Consider the following 27,783-nt stretch of genomic DNA (forward strand, 5'->3'; position numbering starts at 1 on the left):
TGCCATCCAAGTTACCAATTTCAGGGCTGACCCCTTTCTCCAAAAATAAACTAACAAGGTTCAAGTGACCATATCTTGAAGCAATGTGCAGAACTGAATCTCCCGATTTTTCATGTGCGTAAGACAAATAAGTGTCAGCACCGTTATCAAATCTGAAAAAGTTTTCATCGTTGGTTTGTACAGCTTTGAAAACACGCGACATTTGTTGAGAGTTATCTACCCTTGCTCTTCATGTCGCGCTTATCATGCAAAAACGAAATGTTGTAAACAGTGACATAATTTTAACTTACTTGTGACATTTAATAACGTTGTATTTCTAACTTTGTCATGTTAACTTTGCGTACCAAAATATTTTAATCATTAGTAAATACAGAACAAATGTTTATATTTGTAGATGTTATAAGGGTTAGCACAAAAGTAAAGATGGCTGAAAATGGCTCGAAAGAGAAATAAGGGCAGAACGTTTAAAGTGTCCAGTGTTAATAAGATCGAAAACATCGAAGATTCAAGAACATTAGACACCGACACACAAACACTGGAAGGTAGACCTTACTTGGAGAACGACAACTGCGCATTTGGTAAGCAAAGTTGTGTCGTGGAGGGGCCCTCAGCTTCAGGCTCTTCCGCAAGGCCTAATGAAACAGAAAGTAGAAACGCAATCGACTGTGTTCCCGGACATCATCAGCCCGTTGAGACGATAACATCAGCCGAGTGTAGTCGTAGCAACAACACAGAGACACTGTCATATCCAAACATAAGAAAAAGAAAAATCCACCTGTCAACTTCAGACTGTCTTTCGCTCTCACAGTCATCAAAAGCTCTGTCAAAACCGTTCGAAATTCCCAAAAGTAATAAGGATCCAAATAGAGGCCTTCAACCTAGATTTAGGGTTAAATCAAAAAGGGCTTACCACTCTGCTGACAGTAAAAAGATCAAACTTGACAACAAAAAAGTAGAACAAAGCGATTGCAGCTTCCACAATGACATTATTCATGAATGTTCAACACACTCTCCTTTAGAGAAAGCCCCATTTTTCAAAAGTAGCCTTGAACATGCTGAAGAAAATTCTCTTCTATCATCATTAGGATCCTGTCAACTTCCGTCAGGATTTGCAAAGGCTTCCAGCTTAATATCTAGTCAACCTGACAGAAGTGAGGTAAGCAGAGACCAGGAAACATATCAAGGCTTATTCTCCTCTAGTCAACCAAGTGGTAACTTTACAGCAGCATCTAGTTTACTTGGATTAACAGAATCACAGTTAGAGATTGGGGGCTTTCAGTCATCAAAAGGAGCTGTGAACAGTACATACAAAAAGAGGAACAATAAATTGCAACGAGCAAAGGATAGTGCAGGACCAAATCAGAAGAATATTTCTAGTTTCTTCACCAAATCAAAAACTCATTCAACATCACCAGCAAAAGTTAAAATGGAATTACACAACAATATTGAGGAGAATGAAGAGTTTGTCCCCGTTACACACAGAAGCCCATCAAAGATGTATTCTCCAATCAAACAGATGTCAGGTGCCATCTACATCAGTGACAATAGCTGCAGTCCGGTATCCTCGCAGTCAGATAATCAGAAACAGTCCACGAAACATAGGTTTCAGGAGAATGCTTTTGTGAAAAAACTATTTGATGGTCAGAAAAAATTGACTGCAGGACAACCTTTTCCAAAGAAAAGAAGAATGAACTGTAGTAGTAATCCTCAGTCTAGTGTTTCAGTGTCCATGACAGATGCTAAGCCAAGCACATCGGTGTCAAATATTAGTAGCAAAGCAGGTAGGCAAACACAGGAGACAATGTACAAACAAACATATGGGCTGGTTGGAGAGGGTTCTGGATCGGCATTTGCAGATGTAAATGCACAAAATAACACTAACTATTTTGAAATTCTGCCCTATCATTTGATAGAGCACATTTTCTGCCAACTGCCTATTCTTGATTTGTGCCTGAACAGCAACAGAGTGTGTCGACAGTGGAATGATATCATCTCAGATACAAAGGTATGTGACTTGTTAAACTCGGTTGTAACCAAACGTCATCTTAAGCATTTTTTGGCATGATAAGAATGCACTTCTATTTTCCTTGGTTTACATATTTTTTTAAGTCCTGGCTGGTAGGCATGGTTTAGCATGTTTAGGGTAAGGAAAAATGAAATAATCAGATGATTTGTGGTGTCAAATGTTTTTATGCATTTTTACATGTATAAGTGTAAAAATGTGAATAAAACAGACTATTGTGAAACAGGGCATAACCAGGTGTAAGTAGATCAAGGTGACCTATGACACTTTAGGAATTATTATGGTTATCATGGTTATGGGTTGAAATAAAAGACCTATTCAGTTTCTTCACATTAACTTAAGCATGACAGGGGTAGGTTAAGTGGGTATACCAATTTAATAAAAAATCTTTTATTATCTATATCATGCTATATATTTTCTATATATTATCTATATATCATCAGCATGATCAGTAAATGATGAATCCGATAAGAATACCTTCATCATGTTAAAAAAACGTCATAAAGCTGTTAATCATCTTAATTTAGAGTGAGTACATAATATTAATAATAAATAACATTTGCAAAAACATGCTTAGAATAGTGGTTGAGGATATATTATCTCTTTTAGCAAATCATACATTGTACCCATGTCTGGAATCAAACCCGGGGCTTCAGCATGACGAGCGAAAGCTTTAATCACTAGGCTACCTGACTGCCCCTTTAAATTATGAACATGACTTAACAATTATGAGAGTTTGAACAAAATGCCAAATATTAATATCTCCAGACAGATTCCAATGTATCATGGCATATCATCCAGGTGACCAAGGACAAGGTGACTATGATCACAATTCATCTTGTTCATAAGCATTTAATAACCATAGGTATGTCCCTGAACTTACCTTGTAAACACATGATAGACACTTGCCAGTCGATCCTGATGATTATTTCTCCTGGATTATGGTTTGTTTTGAAGTGGTACTACAAAATGGGCTTCATCATCATAATCATAAGATAAATTCAAACTAGTGTTTGTTTACCGGTAATGCCCAGTTTTTTGCTGGTAAAATTAGGCTTGGACTGGTAATTCATATGACTGCCAATCCCTGTGGACCGGCAAACAGAGTACCTTATCATGCCTTATACATGTTATAAATCTTTGTTGTTTAACAAAACATTGGCGATATTCATATAGTATATATATTTGAACGAAGTCAGCTTGTCTGTTCATCAGGGTTTCCCCTGTCTATTTTTAGTCCAAGGAAATAACATTCACTTTGCTTTGAAATTAAATCTTTATTTATAACGACTTAGACCCGAAATATTCAAAACAAGAGAGAAAATTGTTACTGAGCTTTGTGTGAATCACGTGTAGATCTATCTGAGGTACTTCAGATATGATGTTATGGCATTAAACCTGATGTTGAAAGAATTAAATCCGGGTAACTTTCAAACAGTTTTTGATTTGTTGAAAGTCGGGACTGACAAAAATTAGGGGGGACTGACAAAAATTAGGGGGGACTGACAAAAACTAGGGGGGACTGACAAAAACTAGGGGGGACTGGTAATTTTCAGAGTTGCCAGTCAACTAGGACTGGCAATTTCAAAAGCCAGCGGGAACACTGTGAATCATACCTTTGTTGACTCATGGATAAAAATGATATACATATGTTTGTAGTTTGTTCCATGGAAGAAGAAATACCACATGTTGAAGAAAGGCTATGGAAATACTCTGACTGAAATCAAAAGGACAATGGCAGATTCCGAGATGACTTTGCCTTCAATGTATCTAAAAGGATTGATACGGTTTGTATTGATGAGATTGGAAATATTGTTTTCCTATGAATACACAATGCCATTTAGAAAGTGGTCAAATGTGACAATTTGACTCAACCAAAAAAGTACGAGAATCTGTACTTTACTACGAAAGTGTTATCCCAAATATAACATTTGTTACGTTGTTTTCCTATGATCGATCATGTTGATGATTGAAGAATTCTGAAATATACAATCCGCAGACTTATGGTAAGGATGGTAATAAGACAAGAAAAGCAATTTTGCATTGCAAATAAGTGTATCTCAAGGTTTCCAGGACAAGACACAAATTTAGAAATTATGTCTATAATTTTTATAAAGTATACAAATATTAGAAACAATGCCATATTAACAGTGCTTTTTGATTGAAACAAAGAGATTATGATCAACATGACAACAATCGTGTTAGATATATCACACTTGACTCGGTACATCCATATGACATGTTTTGTTGAAATACGCTCATCACATGTGTGACTTTTCAGGCACATGAAGGACTTCAAACCTGTGACAGCCAGCAACATGAGTCAATGCCTCAAGGGACATCCCAAATATGGCTGGGCCAATGCTCTCATCAGGGAAAGAACTCCTGAATGTATTGAACACGAGGTAAGCATCAGGATGTACACACAGTATGTACAGTAGAACACGGATATAATGAATGGATGGAGCGAACACAAATGGATACAACGAATTGTTACAAAATCCCCGATTTATCTCCATATATTATCATATAAAATGTATGTTCATAACAAACTCTCTACAGCGAACTAATATTTATAGCGAATTGATATCTAATCCCCAACAAGCCCAAACACCACTAATTAGTGACGTGTTAAGCGAACTGAGAAATCTCACTCACTGTGAAGTGTCACTGACAATTCGCTGTACGCAATCAGGGGCGAATCAATACAATCACGGCAAATCAACACAATCAGCGGTGACGATTCAACCTTGTTAAACTTGCTTCATGTTAATATTACCCAAACATGTAATTGGACTAATCTTGTCTGTAAAACGAACATTAAACCGATGCAGTTTCACAAATGCAGTCAGCAAACAGAAGCCAGAGCAAAATCACAGACTACACATCTCTCTGTATATAAATCGTGAAATGAATGCTATGAAGTGATCACTGCTAATACAAGTCAATGCTGCAATTACGTATATTGTGTATTGACTTATCCAAGATGGCGGACACTTCTGAGCGTAAACGTACACAATGAACAACATATATAAGTTAACAAACTCATTTCTCCAGTCCCTTGTAGTTCATTATGTCCATGTTTTGCTGTAGTATTTGAGTCCCAAACAATATATCATTGTACAGAATGAATCATTTATTGTTTATAGGCATGTAAAAGTAAGCATATTGTCTGTTTATAGGCATGTAAAAGTAAGCATATTGTCTGTTTATAGGCGTGTAAAAGTAAGCATATTGTATGTTTATAGGCGTGTAAAAGTAAGCATATTGTCTGTTTATAGGCGTTAAAAGTATGCATATTGTCTGTTTATAGGCGTGTAAAAGTAAGCATATTGTCTGTTTATAGGCATGTAAAAGTAAGCATATTGTCTGTTTATAGGCATGTAAAAGTATGCATATTATCTGTTTATAGGCATGTAAAAGTAAGCATATTGTCTGTTTATAGGCATGTAAAAGTAAGCATATTTGTCTGTCCATTGCAGGAAGCCAACCCCTGGTGTGTGGTCACTGCATTGGTTGTTATCTCGGACAGTGTAGGTGATGTCCAGGCTATCATAGAGGCCCTGATGGTCAGTCACTCTCAGTGTACGTCCATGGAGGTTCTAGAGTGTCTGTACTGTATTGCAACGTTCCTCTATACCTTCCGTCTCCTGGCCGGGGCTGATGTGTGGAGTGGGTAAGTAGGCAATCACTGGCTAACAAGGAGGGCTTGATTGGTTTATACTCATTTTCAATACTAAATGTTAGTGTGTGCACTATTGGTATTCTATGCCCTGAACCTTGTTGTTTCAGCATGGACTATCAAGTGTTCTATGCCCTGTACCTTGTGTTTCAGCATGAATTATTGAGTGTTCTGTGCCCTGTACATTGTTTCAGCATGCACTATCGAGTGTTCTATGCCCAGTACCTTGTGTTTCAGCATGCACTATCGAGTGTTCTATGCCCTCTACTTTGTGTTTCAGCATGCACTATCGAGTGTTCTATGCCCTGTACCTTGTGTTTCAGCATGCACCATCGAGTGTTCTTTGCCCTGTACCTTGTGTTTCAGCATGCACTGTCAAGTGTTCTATGCCCTGTACTTTGTGTTTCAGCATGCACTGTCAAGTGTTCTATGCCCTGTACTTTGTGTTTCAGCATGCACTATCGAATATTCTATGCCCTGTACCCTGTGTTTCAGCATGCACTATTGAGTGTTCTATGCCCTGTACATTGTGTTTCAGCATGCACTATCGAGTGTTCTATGCCCTGTACTTTGTGTTTCAGCATGCACTATCGAGTGTTCTATGCCCAGTACATTGTATTTCAGCATGCACTATCGAGTGTTCTATGCCCTGTACCCTGTGTTTCAGCATGCACTATCGAGTATTCTATGCCCTGTACATTGTGTTTCAGCATGCACTATCGAGTGTTCTATGCCCTGTACTTTGTGTTTCAGCATCCACTATCGAGTGTTCTATGCCCTGTACCCTGTGTTTCAGCATGCACTATCGAGTGTTCTATGCCCTGTACATTGTGTTTCAGCATGCACTATCGAGTGTTCTATGCCCTGTACTTTGTGTTTCAGCATGCACTATCGAGTGTTCTATGCCCTGTACTTTGTGTTTCAGCATGCACTATCGAGTGTTCTATGCCCTGTACCCTGTGTTTCAGCATGCACTATCGAGTGTTCTATGCCCTGTACATTGTGTTTCAGCATGCACTATCGAGTGTTCTATGCCCTGTACTTTGTGTTTCAGCATCCACTATCGAGTGTTCTATGCCGTGTACCCTGTGTTTCAGCATGCACTATCGAGTGTTCTATGCCCTGTACATTGTGTTTCAGCATGCACTATCGAGTGTTCTATGCCCTGTACTTTGTGTTTCAGCATGCACTATCGAGTGTTCTATGCCCTGTACTTTGTGTTTCAGCATGCACTATCGAGTGTTCTATGCCCTGTACTTTGTGTTTCAGCATCCACTATCGAGTGTTCTATGCCCTGTACATTGTGTTTCAGCATGCACTATCGAGTGTTCTATGCCCTGTACTTTGTGTTTCAGCATCCACTATCGAGTGTTCTATGCCCTGTACCCTGTGTTTCAGCATGCACTATCGAGTGTTCTATGCCCTGTACATTGTGTTTCAGCATGCACTATCGAGTGTTCTATGCCCTGTACTTTGTGTTTCAGCATGCATTATCGAGTGTTCTATGCCCTGTATCTATATGAGAATGCTTCAGTGACCAGCCACAGCATGCTTCAAGAGGCCATGACATCGTCCAAAGCTGGTCAGCAAACCATCGTCAAATATAGGTATGCTTATGCTTTGTTTAAACATATACATCTATTTTAAAGTTTAATCGCAGTAATAAACTGACCAACACAAGGAAATAAGTGCTTGTTTATGCCTCAGTAACATTTGCCTGGGCGGCCATGGGGTCTGAAATATCTACGACCAACAGCAATCACAGGGCCGCCGCAGCATTCCCACGGTCACATACTGTAGCAGTCACATATGTTAGGGTAGCCGCACGGCGTATTTTGAATTTGTGGAGACAGAAAACCTGCCGCTGCCGTACAGCCTTTTAAGTGGTGACGCACGGTCGGCTTATGGGCGTCCTTGTGGCGGCCATAGTTTTTTTACAAATACCAAGGCAGACGCTAGGTAGGCGCAGGACACCCGCAGGGAAACCATGCGGCCAGACTGACTTTACTACTACACAGAGCAGCAGCACTGCAGACACAAGGCCACCGTATGCCCGACGTATACCCGCCGTTAACAGCATGGCTACGGAGTGTCTAATTGTCTACATGTCTATTGCTACAGCGAACCTAGAAATTTAAAAAGTTATAACTCCGCGCTATAATTCCACGGCGACCCTTATGGTCTGTAAAAGATGACCCTGAGGCCACTGCAGATACTCTGTGGCCCTTACAGGTATCTCTCATTTTCGGGGGGATATGGCCGCCGTATCCCAGCCCTAGAGCAAATGTGACTGAGGCATTATTCACCACAAGTTGCAGTTTATTGTTATGTCCCACATTGTGGTGCTTCAGATGGTAGGGCGGTCGGGTAGCCTGGTGGTTAAAGCATTCGCTCCTCACGCCGAAGACCCGGGTTCGATTCTCGACATGGGTACAATGTGTGAAGCCTATTTCTAGTGTCCCCCGCCGTGATATTGCTGGAATATTGCTAAAAGCTCATTGCTAAAAGCTCACTCACTCACTCAGATGGTAACCAATAACTCATGTCATTGATTGTCATGCAATTATTGAATAAAACAAGTCACTGTGCCTGACCATCTGATACAATCCTTTTAGGACATATTTAGGACACAAGATCTGTGTTATGTGCCTGTGAGTATATCATGATAGGAAACCAAGGTTACAACAAACTCAAAGGGGCCACTAATTTTTTATTTGTTATAACCATAGTCCGTTATAAGAATATATACAGCATATAAACAGCAAATGGCTGAGTCCAAAAATTAAGTTTGTCATATCCGTCAGTTCGTTATAAGGGTGTTCGTTATAAACATAGTTTAATGTATATGTATGTTGGTAACCATGGTTACTTATAACTTTCCAGCCGAGGGGACACACTGGTGCGACTGACACACGAACAACTGAGAATCGTCAAGCACTCACCTAATCACGGGGACTGTGTCAAGATTGTAGCCTTTGCAGGTGAGTTCTTTCATGTATAACAGCTTCTACTCCAGGGAAGCAAAAATAACAGCAACACTCCGGCTCTACATCAGTAGGGGCGGTCGGGTAGCCTAGTGGTTAAAGGGTTGGCTCGTCATGCAGAAGACACGGGTTCGAATCCTGACATGGGTACAATGTGTGAAGCCCATTTCTGGAGTCCCCCACCCTGATATTGCTGGAATATTGCTAAAAGCGGCATGAAACCAAACTCACTCCTTCTGCATCAGTAGGATGACAACACTATTGAGAAAAATGATACCAACATGCTAGAGGTGAAATGATACGTCGGTGCTGCTGTGCATCGTGAGTTTTCTTGGATCGATACCAGAGGATACACTTGCTAGAATAATTGACTTACTACTCGTTTAATGACACCTGTCATTTTTATTAGTCAGATATAGGAAAGAATAGGTGGTAATTAGCGTTTCACGGTTACTACTGAGAATTGTATCACAACAGACATTAATAATGTTTGAGCTTGTAGTTATTTGTAGAGGGGGCACAGGTGGCCAAGTCGTCTAAGGCGCCGCGATTCGCTGTGCAGAGTTGTGTCCCTTGGGCACGTCAGAAACCTATGATTGTGGGTTCGAATCCTGGTTCGCTCCGATTATGTTTCTAGGTTTGTCAGCACCATACCCGTGCTCGTGGGTTTCACCGAAGTGGTAAACATCTGAGACCTGCATCACTTGGGGCTTTCCTCCCACATTAAGCTGACACGCCGTGATATAACTGGAATATTCTTAAAAGCGGCATTAAACCCAACTCACTCACTCACTATTTGTAGATGATGGGCTGTAAATATTTACAGATACCCAGGATATCATCGATAGGTGTACACGATACTTGAATCAGCAGTGTGTAAGATAGCAATGTGCTATAAATAGAACAGGAACTAATTCCCGTAATGGCAGTAGTAGCATCGCGCCATCTGTAGCAGGCAGAACACGAGGACATGGTGACTGAGGCCACGCTGAATAACTGTTACATTTAATAACCATCCCTTCATTTTTTCTTGTGGTTTTCATCGTTAAAGTTTTGGAGTTAACAATAAATAACAATAAATAAATGTTTGAAGAAAGAGGTTTTACGGCTGTGATTTCATCATTTCTTACTATTTGATGTGTAACATGATACCTGTAGTATCATCAGTCCGTATCTTGATACAAATCATATCGCAAGATAGTAAGCGATACTCAGATCTACCATGAAGTATTGAAGGTACAGCAAGACCTCAGTCATGGGTCTGTAGAACAGATGTCTCATTGTTCGTTTGTTTGAGACAAGCAGAGTGTTGGTATTTAACCATGTCGGTGTTAAACCATCTGTCAGGACTCTAAGGGTTTATGGAATGTGAGTAAGCTAGGTTTCACTGTATAACTCTTTGGTTACATTATAAAAAAAATGTCATTATATGCCCAGATCACCCATTAGGCATAAAAAAAATATAAAAGAATTGGTTCTCAAGCAAAGTTTTTTAAAAATATAGTGCGGGCAGGCAGTGCCATTTCTTTTTTCTTCTTTTTTTGCTGGGGGTTTCAAACAAGTATAAACAGTTGTGTAACCAGATAAACAATTGTGTACAATCAACCTGGGAAAGGGCCTCCCTACATAAATGTATTCCTTGATGAGTAAAATACTGGAATACAGTATTTGACTACCATTGGACTTGAAATATTTACATAATATATATATAATATGATTTTTACATATTTTTCTTGAAAATGAAAATAAAACTTAAATGTGCGGCAGACTTTATGATAATGCGGGCAGTGCCTGAGAACCAAGAGTATTATTTTTTTAGCCTTACTGTTCCCATGTCACATATCCACTGTGGAGATGTTGTGTTATAGGGACCGGCAAGACAACGACTCTTGTTCGATTCACCCAGCTGAGACCTGACAAGAAGTTCCTTCTGGTTGTGTACAACAAGTTAGTATATAATTACCGGTCTATCAGACACCCTGTCCAGTTGGGGGAGATTTACTTATTTTACCTATATCCTGACTTATCCTGACTCATACGCTATAGCACCCACCCAGCTGTCCAGCTGTGAAATGAGAGAGTGAAGAGTATACGAGCCTGGTCACATGGTTCCAGTGCATCTGCACTGCTCAGGGGTGTGTTTGGGTCAGCTGTTCAGGAAGTTTCCACTAGCTTTCAGAAATGATATGAGATAAGCAATTAGTATGAGTCAGGATAATTATAAATAATATTTTTACTGTAAAACATGCATTTTTGAATAAGTAATTTATGATCATAATTATCGCTGATAAAAGATAAACCTTTGAAGCAAATATCATGGGAAGGTAAGTCTTCTGAAAAGCATATGCAAAAGGACTTTACCCAGGTGTAGAATTTGTTCGTTTTGAAGTATTGATATTTTCCTGATGCATTCACAGTTGTGTGTATACTTTAGCAATGATGTATGTTTCAGGTCAGTTCGGGAACATGCAGAGAAGACGTTTCCTCGCAATGTCACTTGCAAAACAGGCCATGCTTTGGCCTTTGCCTCTGTAGGACGCAGGTAGGCCTCATGTTGGCACATTTATCTTATGACTGAGTGTGGACCCAGATCAAATAAGTAATGCAAGTGTTGACCCAGATCCTAACATGAGGCATGAAATTGATACAAGTGTTGTCCCAGAGCCTAACATGAGTCATGAAATTGATACAAGTGTTGTCCCAGATCCTAACATGAGTCATGAAATTGATACAAGTGTGCTCCCAGATCCTAACATGAGTCATGAAATTGATACAAGTGTGCTCCCAGATCCTAACATGAGTCATGAAATTGATACAAGTGTTGTCCCAGATCCTAACATGAGTCATGAAATTGATACAAGTGTGCTCCCAGATCCTAACATGAGTCATGAAATTGATACAAGTGTTGTCCCAGATCCTAACATGAGTCATGAAATTGATACAAGTGTGCTCCCAGATCCTAACATGAGTCATGAAATATATACAAGTGTGCTCCCAGATCTTAACATGAGTCATGAAATTGATACAAGTGTTCACCCAGATCCTTACATGAGTCATGAAATTGATACAAGTGTTGTCCCAGATCCTAACATGAGTCATGAAATTGATACAAGTGTTCACCCAGATCCTTACATGAGTCATGAAATTGATACAAGTGTTCACCCAGATCCTTACATGAGTCATGAAATTGATACAAGTGTTGACCCAGATCCTAACATGAGTCATGAAATTGATACAAGTGTTGACCCAGAGCCTAACATGAGGCATGAAATTAAAACAAGTGTTGTCCCAGATCCTAACATGAGTCAATATGTGCTATTTAGTCCAATGATATTTAGCTTAGGAAAGTAGGCTTGGATGTGGCAAGGATGGCAGCTAGACTTTGCCAAATAGGCTAGTTAGTGGATGCTCTTGTCTCAGGAATATAGCTACAGGTTATCACATGATGATACCATAAAGCCCAATTTGCTGACGCAAGTGCTCAGGCTTTTTTTCCTTGGGAACGTTAGTTGAGATGTCCGAAAAAATTCTATGAACATTTCCTATATTACATTGTGTGTTCTTGACAGATATGCTGCACGGAAGAAGCTGAGAAATCTAAAGGTGTATGAGATATCCCAGATCCTTCCCTCCAGAAAGGGAGACAACTTGTTTGTAAGGGCAAAGTTTGTGATGGAGACCATCAACAACTTCTGCAGCTCTGACAATGACAACATCACAAGTGCCCACGTTCCTGACACTAGGACTGATGATAATGGCGGTGTCGTGTCCATAGACCATGCAGCCAAGATGGTTAGTGGGATTATCTTAGTTACCATGGTTACTATATATGTATTGTCCCCTTTCAGTTCCAGAAGTCAGCTTTCTACTGACTGCATTTGCTTTATTACGCACTCAGATCCAATAAGTGCCCCGAACCAACTTCTAGTTCTAGATCAAACAGCAACTAGCCTTATCTTAAGAAACCAGTTCGAAGTTTGAATAGCAAATTTAATTCCTTATGTTGTGAGGCATACCCCTCATTTGTAGGTTTTTTATGATGAAATCTGCCAATCCATATTACAAACTGCACAAGATAGACTTACCAATATTGGCAGCAATGATAGAACCCTACCTTGTGGAAGACTGGATGTAATTATGACAAGTCCTAACAGCATATGAAGGAAAATAGACTTGGTTTAGCTTAGCTACTATATTAAACAGGGATAAATCAGGTAAATTGACTTTATCTGATGAAATAATGATTTTTATCCGACATCAAACTTTTGAACTGGTCCTTTACTAACCATAAGTTATTTTTTGTGTAAAATGTTTTTGTGTTTCCAAGAGCATTACTGCTGTATACATGTGGCTAGCATGTTGGCACCGGAAATAGCAGGTCAACAAATTGTAGCGAGGTACACCAGGGACGTGAGGGCTCGTTTCAGTTGTTTATATTCCTTGATGATGTTATGGTTTAGTGTTTATATTGCATTTCATTAGTATTTTTAGCTCATCTGGACATGGTCAATGTTTAACTTACAGGGGTTTCCAATGTGAAAATAATAGAAATAGGGTTATGAAATATTCTGTGTGCCCGTCGCTGGTTTCTAATGTATACAGTGACATTGCAGAGATTTGCAGAGGATGCAGAGTACCTGTGGAAGAGGATGAAGGACTATGAGGATACTCGAGCGGGGATGACACATGATGGGTATCTCAAGATGTATCAGCTGTATCGACCCAAGCTCCCTCAGTATGACATGATTCTCATCGACGAGGCTCAGGATTTGACACCAGGTACTTTCTCCCGCACACTGGTATCATAGCTCATGTTTTCCTAACAAAGTAGCTTCTTTATTGTTTACAGTTAGATGAGTGGGCCGATTAGTATCAGTGAAATACTGTTCAATGCAGTTTTAAACCAAAATCACTGATTTAGATGTAGCTTCAGAGATAAGATAATTGATACTATTTTGTAGAAAGATGTTTTTCTTGAATAGGTTTCAGTGTTGTTTTCTAATTCTTAGAATGAGATGATGTTTCACCTCTGTTGCCATGGTTACAGCTGTCATTAGCATCCTGATGAATCAAGAACAGGCTAAGATTCTGGTGGGAGACCCACATCAGCAGATCTACTCCTTCCGTGGTGCCGTCAATGCCATGCAGCTGATAAGTGCTTCTCACACATTCTACCTTACCCAGGTAAATCAGCTGATAGCTGCATCTTACACATTCTACCTTACTCAGGTAAATCAGCTGATAGCTGCATCTTACACATTCTACCTTACTCAGGTAAATCAGCTGATAGCTGCATCTCACACATTCTACCTTACTCGGGTAAATCAGCTGATAACTGCATCTCACACATTCTACCTTACTCAGGTAAATCAGCTGTTAACTGCATCTCACACATTCTACCTTACTCAGGTAAATCAGCTGATAACTGCATCTCACACATTCTACCTTACTCAGGTAAATCAGCTGATAACTGCATCTTACACATTCTACCTTACTCAGGTAAATCAGCTGATAACTGCATCTCACACATTCTACCTTACTCAGGTAAATCAGCTGATAACTGCATCTCACACATTCTACCTTACTCAGGTAAATCAGCTGATAACTGCATCTCACACATTCTACCTTACTCAGGTAAATCAGCTGATAACTGCATCTCACACATTCTACCTTACTCAGGTAAATCAGCTGATAACTGCATCTCACACATTCTACCTTACTCAGGTAAATCAGCTGATAACTGCATCTTACACATTCTACCTTACTCAGGTAAATCAGCTGATAACTGCATCTCACACATTCTACCTTACTCAGGTAAATCAGCTGATAACTGCATCTCACACATTCTACCTTACTCAGGTAAATCAGCTGATAACTGCATCTCACACATTCTACCTTACTCAGGTAAATCAGCTGATAACTGCATCTCACACATTCTACCTTACTCATTTACTGCACCATCATCAAGCTTCTCCAATTATTTGGTTGTCAGTGACTATCTCTGTAGCAGCATTTGCTGGGCCCATGATAACAGTACCGGTAGTTGTGATGGATTGTGTGTATTTGACACTGGAGAGGGTAGGCAGTGGGGTAGCCTAGGGCTTATCTCGATTTCCCACATGGGTACAATGTGTGAAGGCCCATTTCCGGTGTGTCCCGCCCTGATATTGCTGGAATATTGACAAAAACAGCAAATAAAACCTACTCCTCACTACACAGACACCACTGGTAACAGTGGTATTTAGCTCTGTTTGCCTTAGTGTGGAGTTGATATGGAATGTTCAAAAGTAAAGCCTTAGTTTTGCAAACTACAAACTTCACACAACAGAATTGCCATGTTCAATTTCAGATGTGACTTTAACATGAATTCCAGTTCCTGTGTTCTGCAATACCATGCATTATGATTTAACTAATGTTTAGTCCAACTAAGTGAATGTAAGTATGTGTTTAGTCTTTCAGATTTGGCCCTGAGATCGCCCAGGTTGCCGCCAGCTGCCTCGAGGTGTTCAAGCAAGTCCGCCAGAAGACCATCGTGGGCCACGGAGTTCCAGGTACTCTTCTGTGGTTCCTTGTTACAGGTTAATCACGAGATGGAATCGAAAGACAACCCCTGTGAAGAAAGGGGTAGCGGATGGTTCGCTACATTAATATGATGGATATGTGCGTGTCCTGTCTCGGCCAATAACAGGTTCTAGTGGCATGTTCAGTAGCACATAATAGTACATGTTGATGTGAGGTACCTTATGACTATGTAAATCTACTTTTTGACAATGCTTGAAATTTATTTGTTCATTCTTTCTCCATGTAATTTATGACATTATAGGCCAATTCTTGAGCCTGACAGTGTATGATTCGGCCATGCTTACCTCGTTTTGACATGTTGATTTGTTTGTAATTAACTTCTATCAAACGCTTTTTAGAGAATTCTGATATATCGACTTGTCACACTGACCTCTTAATAGCCTTGATAAGCAATACGTGTGTCCATGGGAGTGTCATCATGCCTCTCTACTTGTAACAAACCAAATATGTTTGCCCAAATTTTGTGCCCCGCCCACTTGTCTCAAAAGCATTTATTGAGTTGCCTGGGTTACCAGTAATACATACAGAGAATCGGTGAACTGTTACAGGAGACACAACAGAATGTTTGAACTAAACAGTTGTAACTTCTTTGATAGGCATTTAGAAGTTGGAGTACTAAGTAAGTATAAGAATTTATGGATGAACAACTTCTTTATTACAATTTATGGATGAACAACTTCTTTATTACAATTTAAGAGCGATGTTTCGGTGTAGGTTCTAACACTGTTATCAAGCTTGATAATGGTGTTAGAACCTACACCAAAACTTCGCTCTTAAATTGTAATAAAGAAGTTGTTCATCCATAAATTCTTATCCTTACTTAAACAGTTGTATTCAGACTAAGGATATCAATGCAATCAAGAGCAGTTAACTCTGAATCGATACCTGTCTTCCCCGGTGCCTTTGTTTGAGCTGTTTTCCCTCTGTGCTGCAGATATAGAAGCAGTTACACACTGTCATGGCAAGCTCAGCATACAATAACAATATTCAGATTCCTGTAAGCTTTTGAAGGGGAGAGACAGCTGTAACCATGGTAACCTGTTTAACCTGACTCTTGTCCTCCAGGTCACATCCGAGGGGAGAAGGTGGGCCAGAGAGCGATCATCTCCCGACTCAACTTCACCGTGTTCAGTGAAGCGGTCAAGAAGTGCTGCTACTCACAAGAGGAGTACAAGGTGGCGTTTGTTGGAGTGAGCACCACAGCATTGTCTTGTACACATTCCCACCTGTGTGATATATTTCTTGGTGTACGGCATCTTCCCGATGCAAGAGAGTTAACTGACTTTAAAAGTCCAGTTTCCACCCTTGCCGAACTAGGCTGGAATTCCTGGGCTCGATCGTAGCGCCACCAGTGGCTATTACGAGTTATGTCCTTTCTATGCCTCTCCTATGGACCAATCAGATTCATCTCTTGTATCACTTGCATTTGCTTCAAACAAAACGGGGGCGCCCAGTCAAGACGATTCTTTCATTGCGAAGTGCATCAAATCACGTGAGCACCTTGATTAAAAACATGAAAAGATTTAGAAAATATCTGCTGACAACGAGTTAGCAGTGCACATGCTTTGCAAATCCTGCAGTCGACCAAAATCTGCATGACACTTTACGAATGGGATTTCGATTTCGGTGTGCGATTTTGATTGGACTATGCATAGACTCGTTAGCCCAGCCAAAATGTAACTCCATAATACCAGCCTAGTTCGGCAAGGGTGGAAACTGGACTTTTATAGTCAGTTAACTCACTTGCCTCGGGAAGATGGGTGTACGGATACACCACTCTTTCAAAGTCCAAATGTTAAAAAACCTTCTTCTTTTTAAATTACCAAATTTTTTTTATTTTACGCTTTAAAATCTTTGCTTTAAAAAATTCATAAAATGTTAAAGCAAAAAAGATTTTGTTTCCTCGTCGAGTGTAAAGCAAAGGGAAGTCACTCTGATATTTCTTGCTGGGACCCTTCTCTTATACCATCAAATCTTGTCAGCACAGAGCACAATGATGACCAGTTTAATCGTCGCACATGCTTCCAACATGAATATTGTTATATTGTCATTTGTGCACAGCACAAGCTGTGTGCCAGGGATATTATAAAATTGTGTTGTTTTACTCCAGAATATGTTTTTTATGCCTTTTAGGACAAAAGTTAAGTAAATAAATCCCAGAGGTTTCATGTTTTTGTTCAATTTGCCTACCTCACTTTTGAAATGAGTTTGAAATCCGTAAACCAAGACATAAAAAAATGATACAGCAACACCAACATGTATATTTTAGCACTGAATTCAATGCAATACTGTACAACTAGGCTTTAAGGTGTCTTCCTCTTCATTATCTTTGTTGGCCACGATCTCAGGGAAGTGCAAGACTCTTCAAGGCCAATACATTAGCTAGAACTATGTTAACATGAATTGGGAAGGATCTTAATTTCAATTTGGGAAGTTTTCTGACATTTGCTGCAGAATCGGGGTTGAATGGGCTAAAAAAATAATAGTCTTGGTTCCCAGGCACTGCCTGCTCATTATGAAGTGCACCTCACATTTTATTTTTATTTCCATTTAAAAAGAAATATAAAAATCTTTAAATATTTCGTGTCTCAAGGCAGTGAAATGTTACAATACTTAAGAACTACATGATTTTGCTGAAATTGTTACAATTTAAAAATTTGGTTACATACTGGCTTGAACTACCATCCTCCCCTCCTCCAAATAAAAAAACAAAACAACACCAAAAAACCCACAGCCCACACTTTATTTTCATTGCCATTGCCTCAGAATCAGGCCTTTTAGTTTTTAAAGCCATATCGACCTCTGAGCATTCCTGATAAATCCCCTGAGTGGTTATCACTGACTTCCAACAAGCATGATATGGCTGTTATCACTGACTACTCATACCTATGACCTGGATCGGATTGCGGACTACTGTTTATTCATGTTTATAATTGCCAATATTGAATTTTGGCATTACTTGCCACAATTGGCCAATAAACACATCTCATCATGTTCATTGAATGGTAATTGTTTTGTCTTTGGCTGCAATAATGTCAGTGCTATGTTCTCCAGGGCACAGACAACTTCGGGTTTCCCATGATCATGGATATCTACATCCTGATGATGACTCCAGAAGACAGGAAGAAAGGTAGTCACTAACACTCTCAGACTTTTCAACTATCACCAGAGAATTAACGTAGCAGGATAATTGAGTCAGTTGGTTTTAACGCGACATGTCAGCTTAATGTGGGAGGAATGCCCAAAGCGATGCAGGTCTCAGACGGTTACCACTTTGGTGAAACCCACAAGCATGGGCATGGTGCTGACAGCTAGAAACATAATCGGGGCGAACTGGGATTCCAACCCTCAATCATAGGTATCTGGCGTGTCCAAGGGATGCAACTCGCCGCGCCTTAGACGACTGAGCCACAGGATAAGGTACACTAGTACAGTTCTCCTCGTTATAATGCCACCTTTCGTTCAGCGGAAAATGTGGCATTATAACCAGGAAGGTGAAAAACAGACCTTACTGAGTCATCTGTGAAAAACAACTGTGATCAGTGCCATTTTTCAGTATGTTGATTTTAAAGAGGAAACTATCTCCAAATTGTCCAAATTTAAAAAAACAACAAATGGCATTATAAACAGGGAATTGAAATGTTTAAGCAGAAAAACATTGGCATGGCATTATAACCAGGGTGGCATTTTTAATCAGGGTGGCATTTTAACCAGGGTACCATAATAACCAGGGTAGCATTATGGCCATGGTAGCATTATAACCAGGTTAGCATTATGACCAAGGTACCTTTATAACCAGGGTAGGATTATATCCAGGGGCATTATAACCAGGGTGGCATAAACAGCGGCATTATGTTCAGGGTAGCATTATAACCAGGGGCATTATAACCAGGGACAATATAACCAGGGGGGCATTATAACCAGGGTGGCATTATAACCAGGGGGCATTATAACCAGGGTGGCATTATAACCAGGGGCCATTATAACCAGGGGCATTATAACCAGGGTAGCATTATAACTAGCTGGCATTATAACCAGGGTGGCATTATTACCAGGGGGGCATTATAACCAGGTTGACTTTATAACCAGGGGCATTATAATCAGGGTAGCATTATAACCAGGGTGGCATTATAACCAGTATGGCATTATAACCGCGGTAGCATTATAACAAGGGAGGACTGTATATGATTGCTTTTGAAATTGGTTATCATTCGATGAAGCAAAATCAGCAACCAAATTGTGGCGTGGGCATGTTATGGTAAATGGAATGTGACACATTATAAATCTACTTATCATTATCATGAAATATTATTAATAAGTTGGTCCCTACTGTTTGGAACTTAGAGTAGACAAGGATACCTTGCTTGACACCATGATTTGGTAGTCAGGCAATGTTTAATTCAAACAACTACACTGGGATTGTACCATCAGGATTCATAAAGTTTCACTGTAGTTTCATGGGTAATTCTCCTTCAACAAGACCCGTGAAGATCAGGGGTAGAATAGGTCTTCAGCAACCCATGCTTGCCGATAAAGACGACTATGCTTGTCATAAAATACTACTAAAGGGATCGGGTGGCCAGACTCGCTGACTTGGTTGATGCATGTCATCGATCCCAAGTGCATGGATCGATGCTCATGATATTAATCACTGGATTGTCTGATCCAGACTCGATTATTTACAGACCGCGTCCGCATAGCTGGAATATTGCTGAGTGCGTCGTTAAACAACAAACCAACCAATTAATCAACCTTCAACAAAGACAGTCTTAGTTTCTGACCAAGTTACATTCCAGTTGAAAGATCCTATATTTTTGTTTTCAGAGAACCGGAAAATAAACAACCTATTTATTAGCAAGTTTTCTGGTATAGCAGACTTGGAGAAGTATGCAACCAAAGTGTCAGATGTGGAGCTGATGGGGAAGATCCGCATCGTGAAGACGTTTCACCACACCATCCCTATGTGTCTCAGGAAGATTTCAGCCAAGTGTGTCCATGACATCAGACAAGCAGGTACAAGGAGTTTAGTAGTGACAAGTGATACTGCTGCTTGGACATTATTAATTGCAACAAAGAGAGTTGTATTAACTTGGCTGACAATATCAACATCATTTTAACCTGCAAGTGTCATTTTTCTCATATTATGTTATGTAGCAAGTGTGATGTGATGCTGGGAAACATACTGTGAAAATGTTAACTTAGCGTTGTTGTGATTAATTAAGAGTATATATTTTTAATCTTATTACAATCTCACACAATGCATTTCTTCCTTCTTCAATTCGTTTTGTGGAAATTTGCTAAAACAAAGTTTCCAGCTTCAAAAACCTTTTCGCCCGAACACATCCCAGCATTACCATAGTCACTGTCCTAACCAATGGGTGCAGGCACTGTAGCCCTGTGTCCCACACGACTGATCACCTGACTACCCTGCAACATCATTCTTCTTTCTTATCACCGCCTCCGTGGTCTAGTGGTAGAGCATCCGCCCGGAGAGCGGAAGGTCCGGGGTTCGATCCCCAACCGCATCATACCAAAAGACATTAAAAGATGGTACTTGTTGTTACACTGTCTGGCACTCGGCATTAAGGGGCTAAAACAACGACTGTTCGGCTCGGAGTCAGTATACTGTGTCTGAGTGGGGTATTCATGTTAAACTGCGGCATGGTATCTCAGTGAACTAGCACTATAAATCGGCGTCAGTCCGGACTAGTACAAGCAGCCACACACACATGTACATGCACGTCGCTATATAAGTGCAATAATCTTGGATGCGACATTTAACCCCGTTTCACCTCACCTCACCTTCTTTCTTATCACCACTGTGTGGGGACATGTACTTAGTACGAGAGAATACTTATATTTTGTGAGAGCTTCTTCTGTATTCTTATCAACATCTATGGCATTATACAGCAAAAAGGACGATCGATACTTCACACAGATCAGCGTATATCTTAAACATAGAAAAGTCTCGACAAGATAGATGTAAGTACCATAAGGCGAAGAATACCCGCTGTTGAAGAAATAACAAGTTTTGCACATCGTTTTACCACTGATTAGTGAACTCAGTATCTGATATAACTTGCTTTTGTCATATTTCCTTTGTTGAAAGAAAGAGGAGTATATTTTAATGTGTTAATACTGCTCTTATGAAGGAAAGTACAGTACACAAATGATGGTTGTTTAATTTTGGAGGTTTAATGTCTAAGGGGTGAAAAGGGTGAAGAATAGGTTTGATTTGCCGAGGATGTGTGCAGCTGACTATCACCGTGAACGGAGACTTGCTTGCTTGAGTGCGAGCGGAGGGCCAGGCTTGTTGTGTCATCAATCGTGTAATTTTGGAAGACATCTCCTCCACATCTCCCGTGACCATATATAATTGATAGAAAGGAATAATGTGCGAACAAACCTTATTCATGTGCTGCTTTTGATGTTTTTGAAAATGATATTTTTGTATTAACGATGTTACGTAGGATCTATCCAGCAAAGTTGTATATACACATGAGACTTGTGCTTTAGGATGTTTTTTGTGCTCTTGCTACATAAAATATTTACTTCTTTAGGAAGTCTATTCAATAATACAGCCTAAATTTCAATAATTCTTGGAAACCACACAACAGTTTATTTTGAGAGATTGTATATGTGATCTGTTCTGTTAATTCGAAAAATTCAAAATGGCTGCCATGACAGCTATAAGATAAATTAAGTGTGTAATCAGCATGATCACTTGAAGCTTTTGTGTAAGATTAATATGATAGTCAATATATAGTTACTTACAATTGGTGAGAGACTTAGTGTTATTCATATTTGCTTTCCAGCTAAGGTAGTGTTCGATGACTTGTTAGCACAATTATTACTCTTGTCAGAAGTCAAAGTCATTGTGAGGATCCTTCACCTTTTACATGGGCATTCACAAGGTATTAAGCTATGAACGTGATGAAGGGGTTATTGGTTTTAATCATCCCATGAACATGATGAAGGGGATCCTCAGTTATAGGATCTGGTTGTCTTTCAAAGAGTATGTTGATACATCTACGCGGTTAACATGTGACAAAGAAATAGACTCTCCCCATGGTCCACCCTGGTGTGTTTCAGATATCATCTTCAGTACTGCACACAAGGCAAAAGGGCTGGAGTTCTCCACAGTCCAGGTGACCGATGACTTCATCAATAACTCAACTCAAGGTGCTAGCATGGACCTCCGAAGTCTCAGTGAGTTCCTTTATCTTACCCCAACAGAGACCAATGGACCTCCAAAGTCTCCGTGAGTTCTTTTGTCTAACCCCAAACAGAGACCCATGGATCTCTGAAGTCTCAGTGAGTTCCTTTGTCTTACCCCAAACAGTGACCAATGGATTGCTGAAGTCTCAGTGAGTTCCTTTTGTCTAACCCCAAACAGAGACCCATGGATCTCTGAAGTCTCAGTGAGTTCCTTTGTCTTAGCTCAAACAGAGACCCATGGATCTCTGAAGTCTCAGTGAGTTCCTTTATCTTAGCTCAAACAAAGACCCATGGACCTCCTTCTAAATATTGATGCATGATAAATAATTCTGTTTATAAAAATTAGTACATTTTGAGTTTAACTACAAATTAACTAAGTAACTGATTTTGCTTGAAAAAAGAGTGCACTTGGGCCCAATATAATTTGTAGACGGTTCTTATGAAAAGCCAAGTAGGTAAACAACATTAAGTTCCTGTTGTCACATGACCAGCTGTCATTATTATCCAGATAACATGAGTTGTAGCTCACACTGCTTTATCTGGACCACCTCTGTGGTCTAGTAGTCTAGTGTCGGCCCGGAGAGCAGAAGCTCCAGGGTTCGATCCCCGGCCGCGTCATACCCAAAGACTTTAAAAGATGGTACTTGTTGTTACCCTGCCTGGCGTTCAGCATTAAGGGACTTAAACAAGGACTGGTTGGCTTGGAGTCAGTATACTGTGTCTGAGTGGGGTATTCATGTTAAACTGCAGCAATACGGTATCTCAGTGTGCTTGCACTATAAAATCGTCATAAGTCCGAAAAAGTACAGGCAGCCATAGCCACACATGCATACATACACATCACTATATAAGTGCAATAATCTTGGACTTGACATTAAACCCCATTTCACCTCACCTCCCTCCACTTTATCTGTTTAACAGTGAACATAGCACCAATACCAGCTGATGAGGCCAATCTACTTTACGTGGCTGTCACCCGTGCCAAGAATGCCCTCTTGATGTCCCCTATGCTGGTGAAAGTCCTCCAGAACAATGGGGTAAGATTACAAACTGCTGCTTCTGCTGCTACAGGCCCCGGGTACATCCTGGGTACAGCGAGGGTACAGCGTTGGTACAGCGTTGGTACAGCGTTGGTACAGCATGGGTACAAGATGCCCTTGGCCCCGTTCCTCAAAGCAATCTTAGCGCTAAGGTGATTGTAACTTCCATACTGCTTAAAGTAGAGACACTGAGTTTTGTCTTTATTTCATTCTATTTGCTCCTATGTTCAGTGATATCTTCTTGTTTTGATGTTCCTCTAAATCTGATGTAACTTTGTGGTCCTTTTTGCCACTGTGATGTAATGTTGGCATCCGAATGTCTTGAACTGTGGACAAATTAATCATGTTCATACACTGTAAATCATGAAATTTCATCAAATTCTCACAAATGCCCCCCCCCCCCCCCCCCCCTTCAGCCTAAAATGCACCTTGAAATTAGTGTAATAAAAACACTGTGATTATTTCGTATATTGAAACAATGTATTGCAATTGCCTTCATTAATTTAATCATTTTACACAGAACACGCAATGGGTACCAACCATAGTTACTTCATTTGTTCCCTAATGTTCCCTCTGATCGCAGCCAAGAGCTTAAGTGTTTGCGAACTACAGAGATATAACCCCATTGAACTCAATTCTTATTCTTTGTGAACATCGCTCATCAACCGAGGACCCAGATTTGATTCCCCACAAGGGTACAATGTGTTACGCCCATTTCTGGTGTCCCCCGCTGTGATACTGCTTGAATATTGCTACAAGCGGTGTAAAACAATACTCGCTCACTCTTTTGGAAACCTAATTCTTACAATTGTTCATCAATAGTTACTATATCATATTAGACTAAAAATTAATAGTCATTGTTCTCAGGCACCTTCTGCATCATCAAAAATGTGACTCAATATCAATGCGACTACCCCTAATCCCCAGTAGAATTATACATATCCTTATCTTAATCCAATCAAACAGCAAATAGCTGTAGAGTAGAGCACTTCCGTAAAAATAATAGTTAGTGTTTTCACACACAGTTTATATGTTTATTCTGTTGGCTGGTATTAAGGAAGTTCAAAGGCAATAAGATAATTGAACCAACAACAGTTCACTGGTTGGTATGTGTAGAAGGGAGATGACAACGCAAAGGCTGAGAAGTGTGATGAAGCCTATCTGTGCACATTGGGTTGTGTCGGCGTTTGGCGAAGAGTTGCTTGGGTGGCGTCTGTCTGGACTGCTGGTCAATGATGCCTAGTTTGACAGGCGTGGGTAGAACTCTTGACCCCAGCTGTAATATCTCTCTGGATGCCCATTGTGTAATTCCTATTCTTTGAATGACATTGATATATACTTGTTACAACTGCTGCTCAATAAAACATGTTTGTGTTTTTATTCAAGTTGGTATTTCCACTATTCAAAGAGTACAGTGAGGCCGTCTTATTATTGATAGTCATTTTGGAGACATTAATGCAAACAAAGACTACTCGCATTTTTCGCATTTAATTGACACTCGCATTAATTTCAAGATTTAGCGTACTTGGTTTGGTAGTATATGTTTTTCACCGTGTCTAAGTTTGATATAGTTTGGGTTGTATTTGATGTGTTTTAGTGTCTATCCCAGCATATAATGTGGAGGGATATTGTCATCATCTGGTCTGTCTCTCCGTCCGTTCATATTTCGTTTCCGGAGCATGACTTGAAAATCGTGAATTTTTTTTATTCAAACTTTGGTACATGTATTAACTAGGGGATGAAGTGGTGCTTTTTTCTATTGTGGGGGCTGGTGGGATTTGACATTTTCTGATGACTCTTGTTTCTCAATGGATGAGTGAGAATGCCTGACTTGATTTGAGCCATCTGTTTCAAGACGGAATTGGTCTAAACCAAAATAACACATGTAATTATATTGTCTGTTTTCCTTTACCCAACTGGTCATAGAACTCATTCTTTGGAATGTCTGCCATCGTCACCTCATGTTTTGGTTCCTGGAAGAGAACTTTGAGAGATTTCAATGGATTTTGACCAATGTCTGTGGATTATAAATTATTAATTAGTTCCTAATGGAAAATAATAATCTGCCAGATCAATCAATATGAAGACAAATATCACATGACCAGTCTGGTATATGAACACATATTGATTGACTTTCACACATGTTGATGTTTTAACACTTTTTTTTAGCCGTGAAGATCCCGGGTAGAATAGGTCTTCAGCAACCCGGCCATGTTTGCCGTAAAAGGCGACTATGCTTGTCGTAAGAGGCGACTATCAGGATTGGGTGGTCAGGCTCGCTGACTTGGTTGCCTCATGTCATCATATCTCATTTGTGTGGATCGATGCTCATAATGTCAATCACTGGATGGTCTGGTCCTGACTTGATTATTTACACACGGCCGTCATATAGCTGGAATATTGCTGAGTGCAGCGTTAGACAACAGACAAACAAAATTAAACTTTACTGAACATTGCAGGCACATCACACGATTGAGGTTGAAAATGATACATAAGGATATCTGTTTTGACCTAATGTTTCTCTTATATCAACTCTACAGGAGAAGTTTGAGTACCCAGTGTGCAGTGATCACTTACAGAAGCTGGGCATCCCCTTCAAGTGTCGCGAGACTGATGCAGAGTTCAAACCACAGGCACTGACACTCCGACGGCAAGACATCACTGTGGTAGGTTGACACTCCTCCCACTGACACTGTTGTCGCTTCTTATTCCCCTTGTGGATTAGTGCTCCTTATTCCTTCCACAATGGACTAGTCTTGTGGATTAGCACTCCTTATTCCTCCCACAATGGACTAGTCTTGTGGATTAGTGCTCCTTATTCCTTACACAATGGACTAGTCTTGTGGATTAGCACTCCTTATTCCTCCCACAATGGACTAGTCTTGTGGATTAGTGCTCCTTATTCCTTACACAATGGACTAGTCTTGTGGATTAGCACTCCTTATTCCTCCCACAATGGACTAGTCTTGTGGATTAGCACTCCTTATTCCTTACACGATGGACTAGTCTTGTGGATAAGTGCTCCTTATGCCTTACACAATGAATTAGTCTTGTGGATTAGTGCTCCTTATGCTTTCCACAATGAATTAGTCTTGTGGATTAGCACTCCTTATGCCTCCCACAATGGACTAGTCTTGTGGATAAGTGCTCCTAATACCACACACACTGTACTAATCTTGTGGATTAGCACTCCTTATGCCTCCCACAATGGACTAATCTTGTGGATTAGTGCTCCTATTACCACAGGCACTGTTCTAATCTTGTGGATAAGCGCTCCATAAACCACACACACTGTACTAATCTTGTGGATTAGCGCACCTTATACGTCCCACAGTGTACTAATCTTGTGGATTAGTCCTTATACCTCCTACAATGAACTATTCTTGCAGATTAGTGCCCCTTATACCTTCCACAATGTACTGTCTTTTTGGGGTTAGAGCTCATTATATATCCCAACCTGTTCTAATCTTGCGGATTAGTGCTATTTGTGCCTCCCAAACTGTTTTAATCTTGTGGAATGGTGTTCATTTTAAGACAAAGCATCTGTCTATCATGTCTAAGGTAGGACAACCAAGACATATTTACTGTTATCATGATGAGTGAGTGAGTGAGTTTAATTTAACGCTGCTTTTAGCAATATTCCATCAATATCACTGCGGGACACATCATTATGAAATTAGAATTTTTTTCTTAAACATTTGGTACATTTCACATGTTCATGCTACAATCTGAGATCAGTGGTTCCATATCGCATGAAATAGCACACAAACAAGCCAAGTAAGACAAACAACAGCCATCTCATTAAAGCACCATTCAGAGATAAATCACTGTCTTGATAGAGGAAAAATTGTTGCTATTATATGCCAATAGGTTCTACTGCTTTTAGAGAATGTAGCTCGGTAATTGATTCTTTTCATTCCATTATGAACAATCCAGGAAACTCTCTAAGCTCCGACTTTATTTGTTTGTTATTCAGGGCGACGGAGACCACCGCAAAGGGGGCGTGTATGGGCCGCAGATCCTCAGTGAAAACATCCACAGGTTTGCTGAGCTGCTCGGAGACCCAAGCTACAAGCCTAAAGCAGCAGCGATACCTCACGCTGTCAACGTCATTGTACTTCCCAGAATTCTCTATGACCAAAATGGGGAAGAAAGTGATGAAGAAAATAGTGATGAGGAAGACTTGCCTATTATGTTTTAAAGACAGATGTGTGGAGACATGTTACAGACAGAAGTGTTACAGGCATGTTACAG

General features: G+C 40.1%; 1 protein-coding gene across 1 annotated transcript; it reads left to right on the plus strand.

The window, feature by feature from the left end:
- The first annotated feature begins 432 nt into the window (after nt 1-432).
- LOC139445126 (F-box DNA helicase 1-like) lies at nt 433-27,783 on the plus strand. The gene is made up of 19 exons (XM_071226224.1): nt 433-2,005; nt 3,683-3,810; nt 4,305-4,428; nt 5,506-5,699; nt 7,190-7,312; nt 8,589-8,686; nt 10,558-10,636; nt 11,142-11,231; nt 12,259-12,481; nt 13,303-13,468; nt 13,737-13,873; nt 15,141-15,240; nt 16,337-16,461; nt 18,326-18,401; nt 20,096-20,284; nt 22,364-22,480; nt 23,411-23,526; nt 26,070-26,195; nt 27,506-27,783. Exons 1-19 carry the CDS (start codon nt 434-436, stop codon nt 27,728-27,730), a joined length of 4,008 nt encoding a protein of 1,335 aa, XP_071082325.1. The 5' UTR covers nt 433; the 3' UTR covers nt 27,731-27,783.

Source organism: Haliotis cracherodii, unplaced genomic scaffold (assembly GCF_022045235.1).
Source record: "Haliotis cracherodii isolate W230 unplaced genomic scaffold, xgHalCrac1.p SCAF_6, whole genome shotgun sequence".
NCBI classification, from domain to species: domain Eukaryota; kingdom Metazoa; phylum Mollusca; class Gastropoda; order Lepetellida; family Haliotidae; genus Haliotis; species Haliotis cracherodii.

Excerpts from the sequence above, each read along its gene's own strand:
- LOC139445126 (XM_071226224.1), top strand. The coding sequence starts at position 434 with ATGGCTCGAAAGAGAAATAAGGGCAGAACGTTTAAAGTGTCCAGTGTT. Across the intron at positions 4,429-5,505 it reads CTGAATGTATTGAACACGAG|GAAGCCAACCCCTGGTGTGT; the intron begins GTAAGCATCAGG and ends TGTCCATTGCAG. Across the intron at positions 22,481-23,410 it reads CATGGACCTCCGAAGTCTCA|TGAACATAGCACCAATACCA; the intron begins GTGAGTTCCTTT and ends TCTGTTTAACAG.